The sequence below is a fragment of the Schistocerca serialis genome, chromosome 6 (assembly GCF_023864345.2).
Source record: "Schistocerca serialis cubense isolate TAMUIC-IGC-003099 chromosome 6, iqSchSeri2.2, whole genome shotgun sequence".
NCBI lineage: Eukaryota > Metazoa > Arthropoda > Insecta > Orthoptera > Acrididae > Schistocerca > Schistocerca serialis.
Window position 1 is genome coordinate 138780892 of NC_064643.1, and position 23682 is coordinate 138804573.

Below are 23682 nucleotides of genomic sequence, written 5' to 3' on the forward strand. Positions count from 1 at the left end.
TGCAGTGGAGTATCTGATGATGTTGTTAAAGATGTACCTTGCATATAAATGTAACAGTTACTCGTAGTTTGCACCGAATTTAAGATATGTTTATTTAACCATAGTATAATCAGACATTGTTCTAGAGTTGAGTGCTCTATAAAAGAAATCATTATTTTATAAATTATTTCATTAACTGAAATTCTTTTTTTGTTTTTAGTTGTTTATATTCAGATATTTAATATTTCATAGCGGCAATTTTAGCAGATATGTTTGTGAGAGAGAGGACGTTTGAGTGCCGGGCACAAACATTTTGCATTGCAACCACACATCTCTGTCCAATTTTGACGCTGTCTCACTCTTTCCTTCTTGATGTTTAATTGGTATGTTGTCTCCTATGGAAAGCTAACATTTGCGCTAGGCTTAATACGACACACCATTTCAAGACCGCAAACAAGTGAGCTTAGACGAAAATAAAAGTATGCAATTATGCTATCGTTATTTGTAATACAAACAGAAAAAGAGTCACATACATTAGTCGTCTGGTAAATTCCTTGATAAATCAAAACAACATTATTTTTTCATATAACAAGAAAACAATTTAAATAAGTTCTATGATGGACGTTGTTATTATGACGTCTGTAGTACGTTTAAACAGCATAGATCTTAATTAAAAACAGTCTGCAAATCCTGCTGCGTTACAACTGCCAATACTCAATTTCTGTCTACGGAAAGAAAGATAAGATTGCTGTAGTCGTTAAAAAAGTTCTGTAATAAAAAGTGTCGACGATAAAACACTTCAGTGAATAAGACAGGCAGTGCATAGAGTAGGTTATGCATAACAGTCAATGTATTATGGAGACACACTGCTCTTCCTCCTTAACAGGGAGCGTTTATCAACTTAATGGTCTGTTGCAGCAGCGGCAAATAAATCTCGACACTGAGTTGGCAAATTAATGTGTTTACTCGCACCAACCCCATTGCGAATATACTTTTTTAAATGTTGTCGACTTTGTATGATACTGTTGTCGCACCCAGCATGTAAAAAAAAGTTTCGTAATTGGATAAACACTTAAGAGAAGTTTAACTCGAATAAAGTGGATTCAAGAGCAGGCTCCCTCTGTTTTTCCACACTTTTCTCGCGAAAAGAGAGTCATAAATAAATGTAAATAACGTACCTGCTGTCTCGCGTGCTAATACTCAGTCAATTCCCTGTGTGATGATATATATTTTTTTCTTCAGAACTGCTGCGATGTTGAGTTTTCATAAATGTGTACTATGTTGTTCACAAAGATGTGTTTTCAAACTTCCTAAGTGGGGAATGTATATAGATATCTTGTGAAAATATAGCACAACATACATACGAAAAACATCAGATCTTTATTATAAAAATAGTACAACTTCTCTATACACATGAGTTCTGTTTTGTTAACAGAATTAAAAAACGATTATGTGAGTAAAAAAAGTAAAAATGATTAGTTTATATTGTTGTACAAATTCCAGTGAAGTATTAATACTATGACAGAGTAAAAATAACTTATTTACAGGTAGTTACAGGTACAAGTATCACCTCTCAACCTTAAATATACTGTCCCCACCTACACATTTGAATGTCCTCCTACGTTATGTGCATCGTCCGAACTTAACATACGCTGCCTATGCTTACGTTACACATGATGAAAAATATTTAAAATAATGATAAATGAAAAGATTATGTAACATGTGATGAAAGGTTCCCCGATTGCAAATTGAATCTTACTACTATACAAACAAGAAGACTAGGAGTTGTGAAAACAATGGTTGACTCATTTTTCAGAATTTGGGATAGTAAGTTACAGACATTGCAGGGAAAAAAAGAGAAAAAGACACATCAAGCAGATATTACTACAGAATGCACGGAACACCATACTTTCAATGAAAGTGTTTCATTGATGTTCATTTTATTCCCGTCTATTAATGGCAGGTATCAGTACTTTAAACCATGATAGATAAACGATAATTCATTTATGTAAAAGGAGAATCTAGATATTCATCACAACCATTATTCACATCCCAGAAAAAGTACATTTAATGGTTGTGTTTGGTTTTGAATTTCATAAGTCAGCTTCAGGCATGCATTTGTGGGTTTTGAAGAACTTTGCAGAGCACTGTCTTGTCATCTGATGCTGTTACAGGCAAGGCTTTCACAGCCGTTGATGAATGAAAATTACTTACTGAAGACGAAATTGTTCCAATTAGGAATGCTTAATTTTAGTGAAATCATTGCTCTGAGGGTGATGACTATTACTTCCCAGATAATATAATAGATAAGGAATAGAAACACTAAATATTCAGAAGATGTTAAATTCGTGCCAGCATAAAGATGATCCCCGAATGAGAAGGAAATCAAAAGCGACATAATTTTCTAAATAAGTGTTTGCTACAGTCTGCTTCGCATTAATTTGCTCCTACACAGACCACAGTCAAGTTACATGTTTCAGAAATGGTGTAACTGACTGAATGACATTTAATTCTCAAGACCACTCTATGTAGTATGATGCTATAGAAAAAAACGTCTTTGTAATATTAAATGAAGTTAATGTGTTATGAAAAAGACTTGGAATATGTCACAGTACCCAGAAATGTCGATAAATATGGGTAACTAAAAGGAACTTTTACCTGGTCTGAAATGCTGTAATTTAGTTGAAAACGATGTATCTAAAGAGGTTAGAAAATGTTCTGATTATGCCTTGCTAATAATTAAATACCGCTGTGGTAAAAAAATTCGTCATACCGTCTGTTGGTTGCAAATTGTTGCTCCAACAACCAGATTTCCTATGAGAAACTAAAGGGGAGCTGGTACAATAGGCTGGTTCACAGTAATCTAGTAATTTAATCCAGTGGCCAGTAATTCATTCCAGTCTCCTTCCCACGATATTTTAATGTTCTCATTGATTTTGCTACTAAGCAGTTGAGAATGTAGTGGGATATTTACGCTGAGCAACACACAAACCACAAGAATCGTGTTGCACGTAAATAGTGACAAACTCAAATGGCATGTCTCCATTACAACAATCCGTGATTGCCGATCCATAAATGCGAGAGAGATAACTGTTAGGGAAGACCTGAATGTAGAGGAGTTACTGGTGGACTTAGAAAACTTAGAATGTGCTCCTACCTGACCAAGTCTGGTCATTCGGTGAGTTGGTGTAAGTGTAAATATGAAGGGCTTTTTTCAGTAGCGGCACAAGTCCATTTTTGTTCATTCTGAGGTACAGAGTCCTAAAGTTAAATGAGCGCTGAAAAACCTGCAGTTGAGATACCAGAAATATTCACGCATATGGCTTCTTGCTAGAGATGAACCTTTCTTTCTGTTTGTTTGGACCATTAATGTCAGAAGCATTATCGACAGAAAAGTGGAGGTAATGGACTTGTACGATTATTGAAATAAGCCCTTCATATTGTAGTCTCCACTTGTACAATGCGTGAAGAGACTGTATCCTCACCTGGCACGTTATTTATGTATATTTACCATCCATATATTCATTGCATGTGATGAGTATAGAGTAAGCTGTTTGGAGCAATAAATAACCACTTTCCTGTTTAGCCATCCCAACGAAAAGAAATGAATTTCAGTGATAACGACGATTTACAGTTGTAGGTAACGATCGGTAGGACAAAGTCAAAACTATAATCAAATAATGAAAGATATCAAAAAGGTTATCTTACACTGCAACATGTGTCAAGAAAATATCACCAGACAGGATGGCACTTGATTACAGATGGGGGGCGGGGGAGAAAGAAAAACTGGACCAGAAAACATTTTATGCACCTTAAGGTAGGCAACCCAAACTATATCATCCACTCAGTAAGTGGATGATATAAGTAAGTTTGGTTGCCTATCGTATGGTACACGAAATATTTTGCACCTCAGCTATATTTTGCCCATCCTGTTTAACGGAGGGAAGCACACGCATGATAATTTCTGAATCGAAAGTTAAACAAATAATTTCGCCGAGCCACTGGGATAAATAAGTGTGTTGGGGAACATTTGGCCACTGAGTCACAGGCGACTGGATTTAATGAACTGGCTAGTGTGAACCAGCGGTATGTAGCGTGTCTCTCACGCTGCAGCCGAAACACTGCACGACTGGCAGCCACGGCGGTGACGGTTTCCGCGATTGGTCAGTCGGTCTGTCGCGGCGGCCCGCGCCGCCCCTCAGCTGCAGACCCCGCCAGGTCACTCCTTGGCGCCGGAGGCGGCTGCGGCGGCGGCGGCGGCAGCGGACGACGCGGCCACGTCGAGCGCGTCGTCGTCGTCGATCTGCTGCGAGGGCACGATGGGAGGCTTGAAGCCGCCGTACTCGATGCACAGCTTACGCAGCTGGCCGCGCTGGTAGGCCGGTGGCCTCCGGCGGCCGGACTTCTGGCCGGGGGCGGGACCGCGCGCCGAGTAGTAGTTGGGGGCGGGCCGCAGGCGCTGCCGCGGCACGCCGTACCTGCGGGAAGCGAACAGCCCGCTCTGCGTGCCTAGTTTTCCTTTTTTCATGGCAGTTCAGACATAAAGGGTGTCTGAAAAGACTTTCCCTGATTACATAAATTGATAACTCAGGCTAGAAGTAAGATACAAATACGAAACATGTATCGAATTGCTTACAACTATCAAAGTCTTATTTCTGTTTTAGGTTCGCAGTACGTAAGTAGTGGATGAGGTGCAGTGCCTAAGAAGCCATGTTAACCGATCAGGAGAAGGCACAGTGTGTCCTGTGGTACCATGAGACACGATCACAAACCACAGTGCAGAGACACTTGCAGATAATATTTGGAAGGAATCCACCTGACGTCAAGAACATTAAAGCCTAGTAGGAGAAGTTCAAGAACACAGGATCGGTTGCTGACCTTCCGAGGTCTGGTCGACTAAGAACCTCAGCAGACAGGGTGGAAGCAGTAAGGCAGTCTTTTCTGCGAAGTCCGACGAAATAGGTGCTCAGGGCCTCACGTGAATTACAGACGGCAAAAAGCTCTCTCCATGACATTTTACACAAACGTTTATTGTTTCGTGCATACAAAGTGCAAATCGTTCAGGCCTTGTTGCCCAGTGACTGTGCACGTCGATATGACTTTGATGTCGAAATGTATCACGTATTGAGGACGATGATGGTCATCTCAGACGAATTGCCTTTCCCGACGAAGCGACCTTTTTTTGTCAGTGGAGTAGTGAATCGCCATAATGTGTGCACTTGGGGTTCACAACCCTCCTGGCGAGGTCATGGAGTGCACCAGAGGCAGTCCAAAGATGAAAGTTTGGTGCGCCCTATTGTACGATCGAATTATCGGGCCATTCTTCTTCGCTGAGGCTACCATCAGATCTGCAGTGTATCTGGACATGTTGCAACTGTATGCTGTTCCTCAGCTGCTTCAGTATCACCCCGATGTCTTGTTTCAGCAAGACGGTGCACTGCCTCATCGGGGTTTGGACGTCCGTGCCTATCTCGATATGACCTTTCCTGGGCGATGGATTGGTCGTGATGGACCAACAGTTTGGCCTCCACGCTCTCCTGACATAACCCTATTAGGCTTCTTTTTATGGGGTTATGTCAAGGACGAGGTCTACCAAACACGTGTACCAGATCTTGAAACCCTGCGGCAACGGATAATCACAGTCGTTGAATCGATCCCTCCAGTGATGTTGGCTAATGTGTGGACGGAAATTGAATATCGCCTAGATGTGCTACGTGCTACCAAGGCTGCTCATGTGGAAGTTCACTGTTGTGTGAAAAAAACTTTGATAGTTTGTAAACAATTAGACACCAGTTTCATATTTGTACCATACTTCTAACCTGAGTTATCAAATTATGTAATCAGTGAAAGACTTATCGGACACCCTGTATCTTACAGTTAAACAGTTATTTTGGTGACCGTGACAGGACAGGTCATTTAATTGCCTCTTCTGTTAATAATCTGTTCAAAAATTTATTGCTTTTGAAATTCAAGTACTTATACGTAAACTTAAGAGGTCGCTCTCGGAACAAAAGCAGTTACAATGGAGCCGGGACCTGGCAGTAGCTTCGTTAGAAAGTTTTGTATGACATTGCAGTGTCTGTGTTCTCCCGAATGAGGATGCAATTTTGCATCACACATGCATGTATGTCCGAACGAACAGGCACTGCGGCAACTACAACTGTTTGAAATACATGATATTTAGTAGCAGTTGCGGATATACAGGGTGGCCCATTGATAGTGACCAGCCCAAATATCTCACGAAATAAGCATCAAACGAAAAAACTACAAAGAACAAAACTCGTCTAGCTTGAAGGGAGAAAGCAGATGGCGCTATGGTTGGCCCGCTAGATGGCGCTTCCATAGGTCAAACGGATGTCAACTGCGTTTTTTTTAAAATAGGAACCCCCATTTTTTATTACATATTCGTGTAGTACGTAAAGAAATATGAATGTTTTAGTTGCACCACTTTTTTCGCTTTGTGATAGATGGCGCTGTAATGGTCACAAACGCATAAGCACGTGGTATCACGTAACGTTCCGCCAGTGAGGCCGGTATTTCCTTCGTGATCCATTACCGTTGTTAAAATAGACCGTTTACCAACTGCGGAAAAGGTCTATATTGTGTTGATGTATGGCTATTGTGATCAATATGCCCAACGGGCGTGTGCTATGTATGCTCCTCGGTATCCCGGACGACATCATCCAAGTGTCCGGACCGTTCGCCGGATAGTTACGTTATTTAAGGAAACAGGAAGTGTTCAGCCACATGTGAAACGTCAACCACGACCTGCAGCAAATGATGATGCACAAGTAGGTGTTTTAGTTCCTGTTGCGGCTAAACCGCACATCAGTAGCAGACAAACTGCGCTACAATCGGGAATCTAAAAGACGTCGGTGTTGAGAATGCTACATCAACATCGATTGCACCCGTACCATATTTCTAAGCACCAGGAATTGCATGGCGACGACTTTGAACGTCGTGTACAGTTCAGCCATTGTGCACAAGAGAAATTACGGTACGATGACAGATTTTTTGCACGCGTTCTATTTAGCGACGAAGTGTCGTTCACCAACAGCGCTAACGTAAACCGGCGTAATATGCACTATTGGGCAACGGAAAATCCACGATGTCTGCGACAAGTGGAACATCAGCGACCTTGGCGGGTTAATGTATGGTGCGACATTATGGGACGAAGGATAATTGGCCCCCATTTTATCGATGGCAATGTGGTGCAATGTATGCTGATTTCCTACGTAATGTTCTACCGATGTTTCTACAAGATGTTTCGCTGCATGACAGAATGGCGATGTAATATGATGGATGTCTGGCACATAGCTCGCTTGCGGTTGAAGCGGTATTGAAAAGCATGTTTCATGACAGGTGGATTGGTCGTCGAAGCACCATACCATGGCCCGCACGTTCACCGGATCTGACGTCTCCGGATATCTTTCTGTGGGGAAAGTTGAAGGATATTTGCTATCATGATTCACTGACAACGTCTGACAACATGCGTCAGCGCATTGTCAATGCATGTGCGAACATTACAGAAGGCGAACTACTCGCTGTTGAGAGGAATGTCGTTACACGTATCGCCAAATGTACTGAGGTTGACAGACATCATTTTGAGCATTTATTGCATTAATGTGGTATTTACAGGTAATCACGCTGTAACAGCATGCGTTCTCAGAAATGATAAGTTCACAAAGGTACATGTATCACATTGGAGCAACTGAAATAAAATGTTCAAACGTGCCTACGTTCTGTATTTTAATTTAAAAAACCTACCTGTTACCAACTGTTCGTCTAAAATTGTGAGCCATATGTTTCTATTACAGCGCCATTTATCACAAAGCGAAAAAAGTGGTCCAACTAAAACATTCATATTTCTTTTCGTACTACACGAATATGTAATAAAAAATGGAGGTTCCTATTTATAAAAGCACAGTTGGTATCCGTTTGACCTATGGCAGTGCCATATAGCGGGCCAACCACAGCGCCATCTGGTTTCCTCCTTCAAGCTAGATAAGTTTGGTTCTTTGTAGTTTTTTCGTTTGACGCTTATTTCGTGAGATATTTGGCCCGGTCACGATCACTGTTCCACCCTGTAGAAAGCCAAAATGAAGCAATTTAATAAGGGAATGATTTCTCTCCAGAATCAGTGAGGAGAGGAATGTATGGAAAACACTGGCTATAAGGAGGGACAGGATGACATAACATGTGCTGAGACATCAAGAGATTGCTCTTGGTGCTGCATGGAGCTGAAGAGGGTGTAAACTTGTAGGCAAGGCAGTGACTATCCAAGAAATAACTGCGAACGTTGGTTTAAGTGTTACACTGACTGCCTCATCCACACCGAAACGACATAATTTTATGTTTCTTCACCGCGACGCAATGAAAGAAGTGGTCAGCTCTGGCAGTATTGGTATGTTGTATTCTTCTAGTGTCTTCGGTTGAAATTATTGCTACATGAAGTTGTGTGCCTCCCAGCAGATCACTAGACGTCAGACTTAGAGCATGGGTTAATAATGCAAACCGGAAGTAGAGCTGGCATTCGGCATGGAATATCGAAATTATGCTGCTGACCTAAATACCAGGTTTGCTTTTAGTCCCGACCCATCCTATATGTGTGAAACTACGCATATATTAAGCGCTGCAGCGCATGGTTTCGATGGCAGAGAGTGCAGTATGATTGCACTTATCCCTGTATACTGCATACACTATGATATCAAAAGTATCCGTGGAGCCCTCCATCGGTAATGCTGGAATTCAACGTGGTGTTGGTCGACCTTAAGCCTTGATGACAGCTTCCACTTGCTCAGGCATACGTTCAGTCAGATGCCGGAAGGTTTCTTGGGGAATGGCAGCCCATTCTTCACGGAGCGCTGTACTGACGACAGATATCAAAATCGGTCGGTGAGGTCTGGCACGAAGAAGGCGTTCCAAGACACCCCAAAAGATTCAGATCAGGACTCTGTGCAGGCCAGTTCAATACAGGGATGTTATTGTCATGCGTTATGAATGGGTGTTCGATCGTGTTGAAAGATACAATCGCTATCCTCGAATTGCTCTTCAACAGTGGGAAGCAAGAGGGTGCTTAGTAGGCCTGTGCTGTGATAGTGCCACGCAAAACAACAAAGGGTGAGAGCCCCCTCAACGCCTCCATGAAAAACACGACCACACCATAACACCACCGCCTCCGAATTTTACCGCTGGCACTACACACGCTAGCAGATGACGTTCACCGGGCATTCTTCATACCCACACCCTACCATGGGATCGCCACATTGTGTACCGTGATTCATCACTTCACATAACGTTTGTACACTGTTCAATCGTCCAACTTTTACGCTCCCTAGACCAAGCGAGGCGTCATTTGGCATTTACTGGCGTCATGTGCGGCTTATGAGCAGCCATCCGACCACGAAATCCACGTTTTCTCACCTCCCGCCTAACTGTCATAGTACTTGCAGTGGATCCTGATGCAGTTTGGAATTCCTGTGTGATGGTCTGGTTAGATGTCTGCCTATTACACATTACTACCCTCTTCAACTGTTGGCGGTCCCTGTCAGTCGACAGACGATGTCGGACTGTACGCTTTTGTGCTGTACGAGTTCCTTCACGTTTCCGCTTCACTATCACATCAGAAACAGTGGAGATAGGGGTGTTTAAGAGTGTGGAAATCTCGCGTACAGACGTATGACACAAGTGACACCCAATCACCGGACCACGTCCATGACTTCCACGGAGCCCCCCATTCTGCTCTCTCACGATGTCTGATGAGTAGTGAGGTCACTGATATGGAGTACCTGGCAGTAGGTGGCAGTAAAATGCACCTACTATGAAAAACGTATGTATTATTGGGTGTCCGGATACTTTTGATCACGTAGTGTATATTGTAACGAGTCCCGACAGCTTTGAGCAACTGAAACGCCGGAGCCGGCCTTTCACACTTGTAACGTAATGGATACATCGTGTTGATGCTGCAACCAGTCGCTTTATAATACTTTTAGAAAGAAGACTGGAAGTATTTTTTTAATAACCATTTATTGCGGCGTTGCAATATCAATACAATGCATCTGATATTTCAACCACTTCCATAACGGATAGGTTACGTTTTTGTGTCTACATTGCCGAAAAAAAAATAGTGCACCTGGAAAGACGGCGTCGATTTTGATATGATGACGGTATATGCCACCTGGGGAATAGTAGACGTACTGCCTACAATTTCAACCTAGTCCGCCAAAAGACGGCGTATTGGCATAGCTACCAGGGAGTCATCTATGTCTTTAGTATGGAATAACAAAGGTGGAAGACTTAGTGTGGTGCAGAGTGTGAAGTAAGCATGGAAATGCATTCGTGCTTCCTACAGCCACCTGAGTAAGCTTGAAAGGGGTCAAATTGTGGCCGAACTGATGGGATGGTCCTTTCGGAGAACTGCCAAACAAGTTGGACGTGCTGCGTAAGTTGTGCAACGATCAGTGATAACGAGAACATTCTCACATCTGTAGATGAGGTTCTGAACGTCCACGCATCGCAGACGCTTACCAGGATCGTCGTATTGTAAGGGCAGCAGTGGTAGATCGTACAGCTACCACAGCACAGACATGTGGGACCAGACATGTCAACTGTTGCGAACCGGCTATTGGGAGTGGCACTTGGGCACGCACCCCTCTAGCCCGTCACGCTACAGCATCGATGTTCACGGCTCGACTGCTGCCGTCAGAGTATCACTTGGAGTGGCGAGCTGCGGTCTTCAGCGCTGAAGACAGATTCTGCGGCAGGAAAGTAGTGGTGATTTGCGGGCAAGGCGTAGACTTGGTGAGGGCTGTCTCGTGGAGTGCATTCGTCGAAGACACACTGGCCACACCCCAGGTCTTATGGAGTGGGCTGGGATCAGCTACACCTTCCGTCCACCTCTGGTGTTTCTGGAGAGGATGTTGAGGTCGAGGCACATGCAAGATGTTTGTTAGACCCGTTCTTTCAACGTTCTTGCAACAGAAAATTGTTCTGAGCACTATGGTACTTAACATCTATGGTCATCAGTCCCCTAGGACTTAGAACTACTTAAACTTAACTAACCTAAGGACAGCACACAACACCCAGTCATCACGAGGCAGAGAAAATCCCTGACCCCGCCGGGAATCGAACCCGGGAACCCAGGCGCGGGAAGGAAGAACTCTACCGCACGACCACGAGCTGCGGACAAATTTCTTTTTCTTGCAACAGGTCAGAGATGAAACTTTCTGGCAGATTAAAACTGTGTGCCGGGCCGAGACTCGAACTCGGGACCTTTGCCTTTCGCGGGCAACTGCTCTACCAACTGAGCTACCCAAGCACGACTCACGCCCCGTCCTCACAGCTGTATTTCTGCCAGTACCTCGTCTCCTACCTTCCAAACTTTACAGAAGCTCTCCTGCGAACCTTGCAGGAAGTTTCATATCAGCACACACACCGCTGCAGAGTGAAAATCTCATTCTGGAAACATCCCCCAGGCCGTGCCTAAGTCATGTCTCCGCAATATCCTTTCTTTCAGGAGTGCTAGTGAAACGTCCCCTTTCAACAGTTATACACGACTGTGCTTAAACTGACACACAATATTTTGTTAGCGCAACGCAATCTGACTTTCAAAATTCCCTACAAAAGAATGGCCCTGACTAACATTAAACTATACCCTTCACAAATCACTTACCTCACAAAAATCTTCGCTGCTCAAGCTACTGCAATACAGCGAGCGCCACGACTGCCAGCTAAATAAAAGATTCAGACTATGGAAGGCACTAACTACTGATAGGGATAGTTAGCAAATGAAAGATATTAATAGAGAACAAACAATGTATTTACCTTGATATCATCATATATAAATATAGCAGTTCATGACAAATTTCAAAACTCCGCCATCTCTCTCCCCACATCCACCACTGCTGGCGGCTCACCTCCAACTGCGCAATGCTACGCGCTGTTCACATCCAGCTGCCGCTGCCCAACACTACAATGGCGAGTATTACAACAATGCAAAGCAGCCACAGACTGCACACAGCACAGCCAGTGATTTTCATACAGAGGTGGCGTTACCAATAAAAAAACCTAAACAGCCTACTTACACTAGTTCTGCAAGGTTCGCAGGAGAGCTTCTGTAGTTTGGATGGTAGGAGACGAGGTACTGGCAGAAGTAGCCGTGAGGACGGGGCGTCAGTCGTGCTTTGGTAGCTCAGTTGGTAGAGCACTTGTCCGCGAAAGGCAAAGGTCCCGAGTTCGAGTCTCGGCCCGGCACACAGTTTTAATCTGCCAGGAAGTTTCATATCAGCGCACACTCCGCTGCAGAGTGAAAATGTCATTCAGGTCAGAGATGTATTGTTCCATCAGGATAATACTCGCCCACACATTGCCTGTGAAACTCAACGTGCTTTCCAAAGACGCGCAGCAACTTCCCTGACCAGCACGATCTCCAGAATTGTCTCCAACTGAGCACGTTTTGGAGGTGATGGAACGAGAAGTGATTCGTGTGACTCGTCAACCAAAAACTCTTACAAATCTAAGTGAACAGGTCGAGCAGGCGTGCCATAACGTGTCCTAGGACAGTATTCGCCATCTGTACAATACACTGGATGCCAGAGTCATCGCCTTTATAAGCCTCCAATGGAGACTACACCACATACTAATATGGGTGTTTCAGCATTGGTCGATACCTGGTTCCTCACAACAGCTTGTGCTACTGATCTGTAAATGTAATTTCATCTACTCCATATGCAGTGTTGTAACAATAAATCTTGAGTGAAAGTGTATACTAAGTTTTTTCCGGTAGTGTATTTTGTGGTTTCGAAGGACAATAAATTAATTGTTTGAAAGTACTCAGTCCTGGTAAAATTATTCTCCACGTAATGCAATATTGCAAAGAACTAGTCTCAGACGACTGCTTTAGGCTTTCATCTCGCTTTCTCACCTCTCTCCCCTAAAGTCAGCGTGACCGTGGTACAGCTCCGCCAGGCCGAAGTTGATGGCCTTAGGAGCGCCTGCCCTGGTCGGAAACAGCGTCTGGTACTCCCTGTACGGGAGGTGTGTCAACGGTGGAAGTGGCAACAGTTGCTGAAGCGGCACCTGAAACAAGAAATGAAATTTCACAATGTCGGCACTCGCAGTCTACTTTCAATCAAGTCATATTGTCAGTGGCTTTCAACACATCGTCATTGGACATTGTTGACTATAAACTAAACTCAGTGAATGCTTCTCGATGAGAATTTAAATTACAAATGCAACACTCTGAGCTTCGACCAGCTATTCGCTTCCTTTATTTTGGAAATATTTTCTGTGACGTATTTTAGATATCTTGTTTCTTATTACATTATAATTAGATATCTGATCAAATAGTTCTTAACGTATTTGTACATTACAGTTTTTTGGTTATTTTCAGGATCAAAACTTAACGCGAAGATTTCAAGGGTTCGATATGCAGTTTCGCTCGATCCTTTTCACATTCGTGTCACCATAAAATTGTGTTTGGTTTCTCTATACTGTGCATGATTTCGTGATGTTAACATTCGCGAGATATCTCACATATGCATTTCGTATTTTCGTTAGTGCATTTTTAAAAACGCGTATTTACGCTGTGTGTTTACTATCCGTTGTGTTTCCAACTGCAACTGTGCGTTTTTGTCTTCTTATTTGCATTTATTGTGCTGTCCGTATGCAGTTCAGTTTTTCGTTGTTTTTTGAAGTTCTTCTTGTTGTGTGTGTGTGTGTGTGTGTGTGTGTGTGTGTGTGTGTGTGTGTGTGTGTGTGCGTGTGCCTGTTTTGTGGACAGGTATCCCTCCATTAAGTGTAATGTACGTAAATCAAAAGAAATGTACGTCTTTGATCTCTTTCCATGTCTGAGAAACTCTTCTCATCATGTCTCATCTTCTCAGACATGATCCAGCGAGAAGCAGCGCGATTCGTCATGGGGACATTTAGTCAGTGCGAGAGCGTTACGGAGATGCTGAACAAGCTCCAGTGGCGGACACTTCAAGAAAGGCGTTACGCAATACGGAGAGGTTTATTATCGAAATTACGAGAGAGCACATTCCGGGAAGAGATGGGCAACATATTACTACCGCCCACATATATCTCGCGTAATGATCACAACGAAAAGATCCGAGAAATTAGAGCAAATACGGAGACTTACAAGCAGTCGTTCTTCCCACGCACAATTCGTGAATGGAACAGGGAAGGGGGGATCAGATAGTGGTACAATAAGTACCCTCCGCCACACACCGTAAGGTGGCTCGCGGAGTATAGATGTAGATGTAGATGTAACACGGCAATGTCGGTCTGATGTAAAAAACTTTCCGATTTGTGACAGTGCAGCATAGTCTGTAACACTATAAGACTACGTTAATATTGATATATTTAATTTCATGCCTTTTCACGAAAGGGATTCTTTTTTATTTTATGGTCAGTTTCAGTGCTATGTAATCTTTATAAACTAAACATGAGAAATGAATTCGTTATAACCGAATATTGTCTAAAACACAATTTTGTAACTTTTGTGTAGAGGAAACACTGGCAATGTTATGCACTGTACAGGGTGATTCAAAAAGAATACCACAACTTTAAAAATGTGTATTTAATGAGAGAAACATAATATAACCTTCTGTTGTACATCATTACAAAGAGTATTTAAAAAGGTTTTTTTTCACTCAAAAACAAGTTCAGAGATGTTCAATATGGCCCCCTCTAGACACTCGAGCAATATCAACCCAATACTCGTTCCACACTCTCTGTAGCATATCAGGCGTAAGAGTTTGGATAGCTGCTGTTATTTCTCGTTTCAAATCATCAATGGTGGCTGGGAGAGGTGGCCGAAACACCATATCCTTAACATACCCCCATAAGAAAAAATCGCAGGGGGTAAGATCAGGGCTTCTTGGAGGCCAGTGATGAAGTGCTCTGTCACGGGCTGCCTGGCGGCGGTTCCATCGTCTCGGGTAGTTGACGTTCAGGTAGTTACGGACAGATAAGTGCCAGTGTGGTGGCGCTCCATCCTGCTGAATTGTTGTGCTTCTTGTTCGAGCTGAGGGAACAGCCAATTCCCTAACATCTCCAGATACTGTAGTCCAGTTACAGTAGCACCTTCGAAGAAAAAGGGACCAAAAACTTTATTGGCTGAAATGGCACAGAAAACGTTCACCTTAGGCGAGTCACGTTCATACTGAGTTGTTTCCCGCGGATTCTCAGTGCCCCATATACAGACATTGTGACGGTTGACTTCCCGTTAGTGTGGAAAGTTGCTTCATCACTAAACACAATCTTTGAAACGAAAGATTCATCTGTTTCCATTTGAGCAAGGATAAAATCACAGAAATCGATTCTTTTAATCTTATCAGCTGCAGACAATGCTTGAACCAATTTCAGACGATAAGGTTTCATAACTAACCTTTTTCGTAGGACTCTCCATACAGTTGATTGTGGAATTTGCAGCTCTCTGCTAGATCTGCCAGTCGATTTTCCAGGGCTGCGAACAAATGCTTGCTGGATGCGTGCTACATTTTCATCACTCGTTCTCGGCCGTCCAGAACTTTTCCCTTTGCACAAACACCCATTCTCTGTAAACTGTTTATACCAACGTTTAATACACCACCTATCAGGAGGTTTAACACCATACTTCGTTCGAAATGCACGCTGAACAACTGTCGTCGATTCACTTCTGCTGTACTCAATAACACAAAAAGCTTTCTGTTGAGCGGTCGCCATCTTAGCATCAACTGACGCTGACGCCTAGTCAACAGCGCCTCAAGCGAACAAACGTACAACTAAATGAAACTTTATAGCTCCCTTAATTCGCCGACAGATAGTGCTTAGCTCTGCCTTTTGTCGTTGCAAAGTTTTAAATTCCTAAAGTTGTGGTATTCTTTTTGAATCGCCCTGTATATCATATCGAATCACTGAAAACGTCTGAGTGATTAAAAGAATCTCTTTGGAGTGTTAACGATATCTGATAACAGCGAACCGTAGGAAGATGTGCAGTTGCGAATAAGTAAGGATACTAATGTGAGTGGCTCTGGCGTAGCGAAAATCTGTGCAGCAATTTCTTGCGGCTGCAAGAGACACTGCAGGCTCCAACGGCTACAGTACACTGAAGACTTGTAATGAGGTTTCAGAATAAATAAGGAAGGGTACTGCATCTAGAGACGAGACGTTATAATTGTTGTCGCCGTGCTTCTACTTCGAACCTGCAGCATCAATAAATGTTAGATCAAACACGTCAGACTCTTAGGTTTTTAAAACAGTTTTGAGTGTTTTGGAGAAGATCACCTTTCTGGGAATTTTAATTTCAATGCCATATTCGACATTCTTACCTGGAACAGGACCCATGTCCTATTCTCCTGTGTTCCTACTGTAACGTTATGAATGAAAAATTTTATTAATGTAAAATAAAAACTTTGCCATCAAGTAAAATTAAATTTTCCTCGAGTTGAAATTCATACAGTTGCTAATTAATTAAAGTCATTAAATACATTTTTAGCTACAACAATAACGATTAACTTCTAAAATCTACATTTAAGAGACCAGAAACCAGTGAAATGGCACATCATAGGAAATTTTACTTTTTATTTAACTGTACTAAGTACTTTTATGTGCTGCTGATAATTTTATGCGTTGACTTGGCTGTTGTATTCCAATGTTGCTTTGAAGTCAATGATGTTTAAGTGAAGTAAGATTAAGAGTGAATATTAAGTAGTTGGAAAAGTTTGTCCATCAAATACTGCAGCAGATCATTATTGTAGAGTGTACTACTGTGTTCCCTTCAGCTTTTTTTTTCTTAATCATCAGTATTATGACTCGTTCGATGAGGCTCGCCACGAATTCCCCTCTTGTACCAACCTCTTAATCTCAGAGTTGCACTTCCTGGCACCCTGTGTCCTTAGCTATTTGTTGGATGTACTGCAATCTCTGTCTTCACCTACAGTTTTTATCCTCTACAGGTCGCTCCTGAAAAATGGAAGTTATTTCCTGATTTCGTACCATCCTGCCTCTTGTTTTTGTCAGTTTTTATTCCATACGTTACTCTCTTCGCCGATTTCCAGTCCACGTAAGGAATTCTTAAGTTTTGAGTATGAACAAGACACTGTCCATTCGCTTTAACTGCTCTCCCAAGTCCTTTGATTGACAGAATTACAATGTCGTCAACAAACCTCAACGTTTTTATTTATTCTTCATGGATTTTGATTCCTGCTCCAAATTTTTCTTTTATTTCCTTTACTGCTTGCTCAGTATACAGGCTGAATAACATCGGGGATAGGCTACAACCCTGTCTCACTACCTTCTCAATCACTTCGTGCCCCTCGACTCTCATAACTGCCATTTGGTTTCTGTACGAATTTTAAATAGCCTTTCGCTCCCTGTATTTTAACCGTGCCACCTCCCGAATTTGAAAGAGAGTGTTCTAGTCAACATTGTCAAAAGCTTTTTCTAAGTCTACAAATGTTAGAAGCGTAGATTTGTCTTTTCTTTACATACCTTCTAAGATAAGTCGTAGGGTCATTATTGCTCCGTGTGTTCCAACGTTTCGACGGAATTCAAACTGATCTTCCCCGAGGTCGGCTTCTAACAGTTTTTCAATTCGACTGTAAAGAATTCGCGTTAGTAATTTGCAGCTGTGACTTACTAGACTGATAGTTCGTTAATTTTCACAACTGTCAACACCTGCTTTCTTTGGAATTGGAATTATTATATTCTTCTTGAAATCTGAGGGTATTTTAACTGTCTCATACATTTTGCTCACCAGATGGAAAAGTTTTGTCATGGCTGGCTCTCCCAAGGCTATCATCAGTTCTGACGGAATATCATCGACTAAGTAATATAATAATTATGTGAATCTGCTCTCAGTATTTATTAGGAAAAAGTTTTCACTTGCCATATTGATGATTAGTCGTACACTTTTCCATATCGTTTGGTCGATTTCCTTCATGGTCGATGCCTTTCCCACAAATTAACCACATGTAATCATGTTAATTATAGTGTATACTGAAGGAACTGCGAAGGTTGCGGGTTATTCTAGGCAACTGTGACATCTTTCTCTTCCCTAAAATGTAATCCAGTTAGTTCCAGGGGAGTGTGGATTTAGCTCCATGAAAGTGATTGTAGGGCTGAAGGGTAATCTCTACGGATATTAAGTATTTTTTATTCCGGTCATCCGCAACTGTTGAAGGACATGATGTCAAGAAGCAGTCGGCGGACAGCTAGTAAAATTTTTGTTTTAATGACACGCAACCAGTTTGGTAGTCTAGAACTACATCAGGAGGTGCATCCTATATGTTAAACAGTATTATTCACTATCGCAAATTTGTGGATTAGTAAACTGAATAAATGTAATATATGAAATACTGTATACTCAAAATGCTAAACGGCCATAAGTGTACCCATCGCTACTAGTAAACATATATTGTTCAGTGATATTATGTACATTTCGTTATCAAACGAAATGTTAGAAGTATGTGAGCCATGAATTTCGTTATCATTGGTTAGGGGTGGATCATGTAGTTGGAGAACCGGGCTTTACGATTTACCAACATCTGAAAAAGCCGTGCTCACAATACAAAAATCTAAAAGAAAATAAAAATTATATTGGGATAACGCCTCTTTTAGATGTAGGTAAATCTTAAAAGAAGGGTCTATAGCTGCATGATACACCCACCAGCAATTTTAACGAAATTAATAGATCACGTCTTCGTCACCATTCTTTCGCGAATGTAATGTAAATGTTGAATCAATCAGAATAACATATATATTTAGACAAAGAGTTACTCAAAAAGCTATTTGTTCCAGTAACCTACTACACTACTGGCCATTAAAATTGCTACACCACGAAGATGACGAGCTACAGACGCGAAATTTAACCGACAGGAAGAAGATGCTGTGACATGCAAATGAGTAGCTCTCCAAAGCATTCACACAAGGTTGACGCCGGTGGTGACACCTACAACGTACTGACATGACGAAAGTTCCCAACCGATTTCTCATACACAAACAGCAGTTGACCGGCGTTGCCTGGTGAAACGTTGTTTTGATGCCTCTTCCGAGAAGGAGAAAAGCTTACCATCACGTTTCCGGCTTTGATAAAGGTAGGACTGTAGCCTATCACGATTGCGGTTTATCGTATCGCGACATTGCTGCTCGCGTTGGTCGAGATCCAATGACTGTTAGCAGAATATGGAATCGGTGGGTTCAGGAGGGTAATACGGAATACAGTGCCGGATCCCAACGGCCTCGTATTACTAGCAGTCGAGATGACAGGCATCTTCTCCGCATGGCTATAACGGATCGGGCAGACACGTCTCGATCCCTGAGTCAACAGATAGAGACGTTTGCAAGACAACAACCATCTGCACGAATAGTTCGACGACGTTTGCAACAGCATGGACTATCAGCTCGAAGACCATGGCTGCGGTTACCCTTGACGCTGCATCAGAGACAGGAGCGCCTGCGATTGTGTACTCAACGACGAACCTGGGTGCACGAATGGCAAAACGTCATTTTTTCGGATGAATCCAGGTTCCGTTTACAGCATCATGATGGTCGCATCCGTGTTTGGCGACATAGCGGTGAACGCAGATTGGAAGAGCGTATTCGTCATCGCCATAGTGGCGTATCACCCGGCCTGATGGTATGGGGTGCTATTGGTTACTCGTGTCGGTCACCTCTTGTTCGCATTGACGGCACTTTGCACAGTGGACGTTTCATTTCAGATGTGTTACGACCCGTGTCTCTACCCTTCATTTGATCCCTGCGAAACCCTACATTTCAGCAGGATAATGCACGACCGCATGTTGCAGGTCCTGTGCGGGCATTTCTGGGTACAGAAGATGTTCGACTGCTGCCCTGGCCAGCACATTCTCCAGATCTCTTACCAATTGAAAACGTCTGGTCAATGGTGGTCGGGCAACTGACTCGTCACAATACGCCAGTCATTACCCTTGATGAACTGTGGTATCGTGTTGAAGCTGCATGGGCAACTGTACCTGTACACGCCATCCAGGCTCTGTTTGACTCAATTCCCAGGCGTATCAAGGCCGTTATTACGGCCAGAGGTGGTTGTTCTGGGTACTGAGTTCTCAGGATCTATGCACACAAATTGCGGGAAAATGTAATCACATGTCAGTTCCAGTATAATATATTTGCCCGTTTATCGTCTGCATATTTTCTTGGTGTAGCAATTTTAATGGCCAGTAGTGTATATGTTTATTAGGAGCGATGGATACATCTGTAACCTTTTAACACTGTGAGTATACTTTTTAGACTACCTTTATTCATTTTAATAATCAACAAATTTGCGACATTGTGTGTTAGTCTTTACAATGAAGGTAGGCCGCTAAACAGTTGGTGTATCATTAAAGCTAGAGTTTCACCAACTGTCAGAGGAATTCTTCTTAACATCACACTATACACTTGGTGTACGCCCAACAGCCAATGTGTATCAAATAGCTCTACAGATGATGGCTAAATTAATGTTAAGTATCTTACTTGTTAAGTAGGAGGATATTACCTGTCATTAATGACTTGTTCATATCGCATGACTTTTCTGTACGGACTTTGGGTTTGGGAAGGGTTTATTCGGGCAATACTAACCTGTAATGGATGCGGCAAAGGGTAAGGCACAGGGAGTGCGGTCGGCTGCGGCAGCGGCAGCGGCCTCTGCACCTCGACGTACTTGGTCTGCTCGATGGTGATGCGTGGCCGGTCGTCGTCGGCCGAGTGCTTGTCCGCGCTCTCCTTCTCGCCTTCCAGCAGCTGCCGGATGGAGCTGGAGCCGGCCTCGTGCTGGCGGACCCGGGCCTCCACCAGCCCCGAGGTCAGCTGCTGCTTCACCGCGGGCAGCGCCGCACCGGCGCCGGCGTCGACCACCAGCCCCTGCCGGTACTGAGCCTGCACCTGTTTCTGCAAGTCGGCCAAGAAGTTGAGAGAGGTCTGCTGCTGCTGTTGCTGCTGCGCCTTGAGCAGGTTCGCGTCCACGTAGCTCTGCTGGCTGTACAACACGGGCAGCCTGCCCACCGGTTGGACCCTCCCTCCGTACACCAGGTACAGTCCGCCCGGCCCGATGGGGTTCACGAGCGCCGGCTGGAGTGGCGTCACCCTCAGGCTCGGCTGGAGGACTTTCCCATTCTGGTAGGCGTCGATCGGCTGCAGTTCTTCTGCATTGCTCTGTATAACGTACTTGACAGGAGGGAAATTCTCTACAGTGGCACCACCGGCTTGCGTGTTGTAGGAAGATTGTACTACAGTCTCAGCGACCAACTCTGGCCTTGGTATCCGGTTGACCCCTGGTTGGTACTGCCCCTGAGCGACTGATCCCGCGCTGTAAGACAACGACTGCTGACTCTGGATGGCCTGTTTCTCGGCCTGTATCTGCGCTCGCAACTGCGCCTCTTTCAACGACTGTTCCTTCAACTTGGCGTCAGTTTCGGCCAGAGCTTGCTTAATCAGCTGTACCTGATGTTGAGCTCTCAGCTTCTCTTGCCGAAGGAGTTCCTCCTCTTCTCTCGTCTTAACAACCGCCTGCTCCTGTAACTTGCCAATATCGTACTGCAGTCCATTGACCGCTTCCAAGAGGAGCTGTTGCTGATCCTGTTGTACCTGCACTCCGTTGTCAACTTGGTTAACGTTTATTTGGACGTTAGATTCCTCCTCGCTGGACTGTTCACTGTAAATTACTGGAGCAGGCGTGGAAGAAATGGTAGGCAGAGATGTTTGAAGGCGAAATCCTTGATTTTGGTCATAATTGTACTCTGCTGGTATTGAATTCTGAGATATTACCACATTCGAGGATTCCTCTTCAACTTTCTCCGTCACCTGTGGGGGAGCTGGCGTTGTTGAGTAGTAAGGTCTTCTAAGTTTAGCTCCAAATCTTGACTGGGAAGACGACAAGCGTCCCTGTACTGCATATTTACTGAGCTTCTGGCTCGACGATCCCAGGGCAGAAGGAACTGGCAGCACTTCGGGCCTCGGTGTGATGGTCACGACGTCCAAAGAACTTGCAGTTGGGCTGGCGGTGTACAATCCTGAAGTGGTGCTGGACTCGACAATTATGGGCCGCTGGGTACTGACATGAGTTTCTTGCTCTGAATAACCAGAGTACGAGCCAGAAGACGCTGAACCTGCTGCGGAAGAGCTGAAATCGGGCACCACTATCGGGGTAGATGGTGTGCTCGAATATGAAACACCTAATGGGGACGGTGTGACTGTAGCGATATTCTGCTGACTCTCTTGGAAGTCAGCCACGACAATGGGTCTCAATGACGTTCTGACGCTTGCGGGTGTTACAGCGTTGTATTCGACCACTTGGTTGCTGCCCTCATTATAAGAAACTGAGGCTTGAGCAGTCGATAGGGTGCTTCCCACGTTTGGCAACCGGACCGCTTTCCTTGAGCCATATAACAACGCCGCATTTGCGTCAGCAACGTAAGACGAAATCTGAGCGCCACCTCTATTATCGTAAGGTGAAATTAAAGCCTGAGGCGTAGGAAGACTGTTCACAGAATTATATTCAACTCCACCAGCTGTAGCCTGGTAATTGTTCACTGCTTGATAGCCTACACTTTGTGCTCCAGTTACTTCCTGCGCTTGCGCGGCTACAACTTGAGCGAACTGTGGAGCCTGTGAAGGGACAATGAGTGTCGACACTGTGTCAACACCTGATCCTTGTTGCTCTTGCTGAGCGGATAAAATTGGTACTCCAGTGGTGGTAACTAGTGAATTTTCTGTTTGCGCATATGGACCAGGTGTGGTCTGTATCAACAGAGGTGACGGTGTTGTAGTCAGTACTGTCGTTCCTCCTGTGGCAGCAGACTGGTAGCCGGATGCACCACTGGATTTCACACTGACGCCCTGCACGGCCGCATCTTGGTAAGAATATGAGTTCAGTCCTGCATTCGATATCCCAGTGTAGGCTTGCTGCTGCGAACCTCCGGCACCAGAGGCTACAGACTGGTACAACGTCGGCTGCGTTCTGATTCGCTGTATTCCTGGTACGTAAGTGGGTCGTCTTCCTGTGATGCTTTCTGAGACAACCGCCTGCGACGGTTGGTCTGCTGTGGAAACAAGTACTTGCTGGGCAGCTGGTGCGACTAAGTACTGCTGCTGCTGCAGGCCTGCTACCTGAACGGATTCAGCTCCAGACGAGCCTTCCTGGGCCAGCGCGTTGATCTGGGCCGCTACAGGTACAGTGATGGCGGCGCCCTGTCTCTGGAAGGCCGAGGAGACTCCAACCCCAGCCTGTTGGTAGGCAGCCCCCTGCTGCTGGTAGACGGCGTTCTGCTGCTGGTAGGCCGACGCTGCGGACCCTCCGGCAGAGACAGCCACCACCTGCTCTTGCTGCTGGTTGGCGGGCAACACCACAGCTGCTACTGGCGTCGCCTGCGTCACAGGAGCGGGAGTAACTACGGTCACTGCTGGAGAAACTGGGACGACTGGTTGCACCACAGTAGCTCCTACTGTCGCCTGCGGCTGGACAGCTACTTTGGAACTCGGAAGTTTCAGTTTTTTCCCTAATTGCTGTGGACAGAAGAGAGGATCATTATCGTTAGTGGACGTTGCCACAATTTACCATGTCGTCTATAGCAGAGAAATTATGAGTGAATTAATTCAACTGACTAAATGTACACAAGGTGATTCTGTAACGCTGTTACAAATTTTCAGGAACGATGGAGAATGGTATATGTATCAATTTGGGTTCAGGGACCATGGTCCGAA

The 23682-nt window shown here is 44.1% G+C and overlaps 1 protein-coding gene and 1 non-coding gene across 2 annotated transcripts in view; both read right to left on the reverse strand.

The window, feature by feature from the left end:
* Positions 1 to 1357: 1357 nt before the first annotated feature.
* LOC126484381 (uncharacterized) overlaps positions 1358 to 23682 on the reverse strand; it is a 246736-nt gene continuing 224411 nt past the window's right edge. The window contains exons 4-6 of the mRNA XM_050107869.1: positions 20563 to 23484; positions 12902 to 13056; positions 1358 to 4457 (exon numbers count right to left, since the gene is read on the reverse strand). Of these exons, the coding sequence (XP_049963826.1) occupies positions 4199 to 4457; positions 12902 to 13056; positions 20563 to 23484 (3336 nt within the window). The 3' untranslated portion in view covers positions 1358 to 4198. The remainder of the gene's footprint in view (positions 4458 to 12901; positions 13057 to 20562; positions 23485 to 23682) is intronic.
* Positions 11223 to 11297, reverse strand: Trnas-cga (transfer RNA serine (anticodon CGA)). The gene has a single exon. It is a non-coding gene; the product is annotated as a tRNA-Ser (tRNA).